The sequence below is a fragment of the Ascaphus truei genome, chromosome 17, assembly GCF_040206685.1.
Source record: "Ascaphus truei isolate aAscTru1 chromosome 17, aAscTru1.hap1, whole genome shotgun sequence".
Classification (NCBI taxonomy): Eukaryota; Metazoa; Chordata; class Amphibia; order Anura; family Ascaphidae; genus Ascaphus; species Ascaphus truei.
The window spans coordinates 26,314,915-26,319,914 of NC_134499.1; the positions used below are offsets into that span (position 1 = coordinate 26,314,915).

General features: G+C 47.2%; 1 protein-coding gene across 1 annotated transcript in view; it reads left to right on the plus strand.

Annotated features, from left to right (window-relative positions):
* The first annotated feature begins 737 nt into the window (after window positions 1-737).
* Window positions 738-5,000, plus strand: part of LOC142468161 (putative peptidyl-tRNA hydrolase 2) — a 12,625-nt gene continuing 8,362 nt past the window's right edge. The window contains exons 1-3 of the mRNA XM_075574361.1: window positions 738-823; window positions 1,500-1,575; window positions 2,095-2,192. Coding sequence (XP_075430476.1) covers window positions 762-823; window positions 1,500-1,575; window positions 2,095-2,192 — 236 coding nt within the window. The 5' untranslated portion in view covers window positions 738-761. The remainder of the gene's footprint in view (window positions 824-1,499; window positions 1,576-2,094; window positions 2,193-5,000) is intronic.

Consider the following 5,000-nt stretch of genomic DNA (forward strand, 5'->3'; position numbering starts at 1 on the left):
GAAATGTATCGGCAGAAGAGGCAGCAATATTTTATTTTGACAGCCTGGAGAACCAGAATCTGGTAATTTATTTATCATACACATACAAACACTTGTGGGTGCTTCAATTCTGTGATTTCCTAAAGTGTTCCTCCTCCAATCCCTGCCCTTCTTTTCTATAGTTTATATTTAGTTTCCCCGAGTTATTTTAAGCCTTTTAGATCAGGAGGGCGCGGCCAGATTTTCTGGGGGGGGGGAGGGAGGGGGGCACGGCAGTTACAGGGGGACCGCGCAAGGCTTCTTTAACTAACTTACCTTGGCTTCCAACGACGCGTCGTCATGGTAACACAGCGTCAAATGCCATGGCATTTGACAGCGGAGGGGGGGGGCGGGGGGAAAAGACTGCGCACCCCTGTTTTAGATACTAAAGCTTATCACATGTTGTTTTTAGCTTATAATACAATTTCCGGGATGAAACCTAACAAATTTCAAGGGCTACTCCAGAGCAGGGGGCTCAACTCCAGACCTCAAGACCGCCCAACAGGTCAGGTAAAAGGATATCCCATCTTCTTCCAGCACAGGTGGCTCAGTGTGCTGAAGCTGGGATATCCTTAAAATCTGACCTGTTGGGGAGTCTTGAGGACTGGAGTTGAACACCCCTGCTCTAGAAGATGGCGCTTATTAAAGCTTATTAAAGGTGCACCCTGTTTTAGTCGGAGACAAAATACTCTTACTTTCCATCTGTCTTGTCACAGATGGTCTCATAAAATAACAGACACTAAATGACAGCCTGCACATTTCTGTGGGTAACATTGTCATACCCCTGGGATTCTGTAATTACAAGGTGAGCTCAGCAATAAACTGTTTTTGTGTCTGTTTTTATCTAAAAGAGAGCCCACATTTTGTAGAGGTCTTAGGCTGCGGCCCAGTACGTTCTACAGCACACGCCTCGGCAAGTACCGCCCCTCAATGGGCTGGGCCCAGTGCGCGCCTCCGCACGCATTTGGTTGCCGACGGTGCTCTACTACCAGTTTTTCAAAAGACAGCAAAATTGTGTTTAGAACTTGCGATGGGGGGGGGGGGGGGGGGGCGGTTCGGTCAATGAGGGCGAACCATCCGCGTGAGGTCATGGCCACGCCCCTGCAAAAACCCCGCCATGACACCCGTCGCAATCTCCTGCATCTGCCGCAGATCGCAGTGAAGCGCTATGCATGTGCTGCCCCTCCGGGCGCGCTTGCTGCAGTGCAGACTGGGACCGCAGCCTCATGCTGTTCTGACTAGAGATTTCTCCATTTCTAAACAAGGCATCTTTACATGTCACACGATACTATAATTATAAGCTGATTATGGGAGCGGGTGAAGGTTTAGGGCTGGGAGGTTTAGGTTTATGGGTGAGGTGATGGTTTAGGGGTGGGGGAGGGGTTAGGTTTAATGGGGAGGTGAAGGGCAGGTTACATTTGTTACTACAAAGCGTGACTTTCAGTAACTTCTCAGACTTTTCCCCCCCCTTTCTTTTCTAGGAAGCTGACGAGGAACAACAACTTTTACAAGATGGTGTTTGTGGTGAATATGGAGTTGCCCATGGGTACAGGAAAGGTATTATTTATTATTGTTTATTTGTGAAGCACCAACATGTTCCGTAGCACGATACAATGTGGTGCAGAGTGATGTATATTACATCAACTGTTACATACAAGCGGACAAACATGCACAAACAGATACAGAGAAGTAATGAGGGCGTGGGGGGGGGGGGAATTGGAGATGTGAAGGGGGGGGGGAATGGAGATGTGAAAGGGGGCTGAGCGTAGAGCGAGGGGGAGCGGGAACATTTTATCCGGGCAACGCCGGGTATATCAGCTAATATTACATAAACTGTTACATACAAGAGCGGACAAACATGCACAAACAGACACAGAGAAGTAATGAGGGCCCTGCTCGTAAGAGCTTATTATGAGAAATTGAAGGTGTTAAATAATCTTATGCTCTCTCTTGCCACTATACACGATGTCCATAGTTAGCCCTGTACCATATAACCATGGCAGCAATGTATTGAATGTGAAGATGACATTCTTAGGTGGTGTAGAATAGTGTCTCTGTAAAATCTTGTCTGCTCAGATTGCTGCACAGGTGGGGCATGCAGCAGTTGGCTTGTATCAACTCGTGCTAAAGGAATCCAAGACCAGGGAGATGGCATATAAGTGGGATGAGTATGGGTAAGTTTACAGGCGCTACAGAGGAAACCATGCGTTAAAGATGGGGTGCTCAACTTCAAGCCTCTCCCCCTCTACCCCCCCAAGAAGTCAGGTTTTTAAGATAGGCCAGCTTTAGCACAGGTAGCGCAATCAGTCCCTGCTTCTGCACGGGTGGCTCAATCAGAGACTCAGTCTTGACTGAGCGTCTGATTGAGCCACCTGTGCTGAAGCTGGGATATTCTGAAAACCTGACCTGTTGGGAGAGGCTTGAGGACTGGGGTTGAACAGCCCTGCTTTAAAAAATATTTGTATTAAGTGCATTGATGTTGGTGTTTGAGTGGCCAAACCAGCAGGTATATTTAAAACACACCTGTGTAGGCCCTCTAGCGGCCTTGTGTTATTTTGTACCTCAATCCCTATATATTAGGCACGTTCTATAGTGCCGGGGCGCGTGCTACGCCGTGCGCGCGTATTTTTAGTTGGCTGATGTCCGTCAGCCTTTCTATACAAGGGCAGCGAGCGCACACGGCAGGGAGAGGGGAGCCGACAGACAGCGGCGAAGATGAGGAAAATCATCTTTTTGCCCCGCTGCCTGCGCTCAAGTGTGTGTGTGCGCGTTGTGCGCGTGCGTGTCTGCACAAGTCTAATACATTTTTTCTTTTTACTAATGGTTTTTTTTTAAAATAAATTACACATAAACACACACACCCATATACATACACACACATAAACACACTCAACACTGTATACTCACGAAAAGCATGCGGCACGTGCACGAGCGTTCACATAGGCACGCACGGCCGCACGCTGTATATAACAGCCCTTACACTGTTGCACTCCGCCTTGTTACAAAGTAGCCATTTAGCAAACAAGACACTGTTAAAACTGTATGGGAGAACAGCTTAAAGCTGCAGTTCAGTCTATATCCTGCATGTGTGTTTTTTTTAATAAATCAGTTCTGTAGTAAGAAATAATACTTTTTTAGCATTTTCTGTTTTTAAAAAAACAACTTTGAAAGACCAATTTTCTTGTATTCTATTTAACAAGCATTTGCTAAGGCACCGCCCCTTCATGTCCTGTCACAAACCCAGGCACACCCCTTTGTCAGCACTGCCTCCCTCTCTCTAAACGTGCACTAGCATCTGGTCACATGATCTTCCTCATAGAGTACATTCAAGGAAGCTGGAGAAAAGGGATCAGCCATGCATAGCATCTCGGATAGGCGATTTCAAACTTATTACAGTGTTTATTCCATTCATTGCACGTGTATATAATGTAAAATTGTAATAATTCCATTTATAGCAAACGTGTATATGTGAATATTATTTAGATGTATATGTATGTTACTGAAATGTGGAGTGAGTGTGTAGGTAAATACACACAATACACTTCCACTGCATATATATATATATATATATATATATATTATATATATTATATATTATATATGTATGTATATGTGAAGTTATGTGAGTAAAAAAGTGACAAAAACCCTCCATAGCAAGGCAAATAGCAAATGGAAATATTACTGTATGCTCATTTGTATGTATATATATATTTATATACACACACACTTCAAATACGGATAGTGATTCACGTAAATGATATATATATTCACTTTCTGGGAGTATAAGAGTGACTGTCCTGTTGTTCCTTTTTTTTGTATCCATCATTGAATGGTATGCACCCTCTCTTTACGTTTATTTTATACTAGCTGAGAGACCCGGCGTTGCCCGGGATGTAATATTCCCGCTCCTCTCTCTCTCCTCACCCCTCCCCCTCTCTCTGTTTGTCCCCCATTCACATCAATCCAGTTCCCCCCCTCCCTCCTTTACAGCTTCATGCAGTGTGTGTGCGTCCGTCATTGTGTGTGCGTCAGTCAGTCAGTGTGTGTGCCGCGCGCGTCAGTGAGTCTGACGCAGAAACACAAACACACACACAGACTGACTGACGCACACACACACACAGTCAGTGTGTGCGTGTGTGTGTGCCTCAGTCAGTCAGTGTGTGCGTGCGGCAGTCAGTCAGTCAGTGTGTGTGGGTGTGGGGGTGTGCGCGCGTGCGTCAGTAAGTGTGTGTGTGTCAGTCAGTGTGTGTGTCAGTCAGTGTGTGTGTGTGTGTGTGTGCGCGCGTCAGTCAGTGTGTGTGTGTGTCAGTGTGTGTGTGTGTGTGTGTGTGTGTGTGTGTGTGTGTGTGTGTGTGTGTCAGTGTGTGTGTGTACCATTCATTGTGTGTGTGCTGCGCGGCGTCTGTGTGGGGGTGTGCGCGCGTGCGTCAGTCAGTGTGTGTGTGTGTGTCAGTCAGTGTTTGTGTGTGTGTGTCAGTGTGTGTGTGTTTGTTTGTGTCAGTGTGTGTGTGTGTGTGTCAGTGTGTGTGTGTGTGTCAGTGTGTGTGTGTGTGTGTGTCAGTGTGTGTGTGTGTGTGTGTGTGTGTGTGTGTGTGTGTGTGCGTGCAGCAGTCAGTGTGTGTGTGTGCAGCAGTCAGTGGGTGTGTGTGCAGCAGTCAGTGTGTGTGTGTGTGTGTGCGCGCGTCAGTCTGTGTATGTGTGCGTGTGGCTGTGAGGGGTTGTGTGCATGCGGCTGTGAGGGGTTTGTGTGCGTGCGTCAGTATGTATGTGTGTGTGTGTCAGTCAGTGCGTCAATCAGTCAGTGTGTGTGTGTGTGTGTGCGTGCGTCAGTCAGTCAGTGTGTGCGTGCGTCAGTGTGTGTGCGTGCGTCAGTCAGGGTGTGTGCGTGCGTCAGTCAGTGTGTGTACGTGCGGCTGTCAGGGTTTGTGTGCGTGCGCCAGTCAGGGTGTGTGTGCGTGCGGCTGTCAGTGTGTGTACGTGCG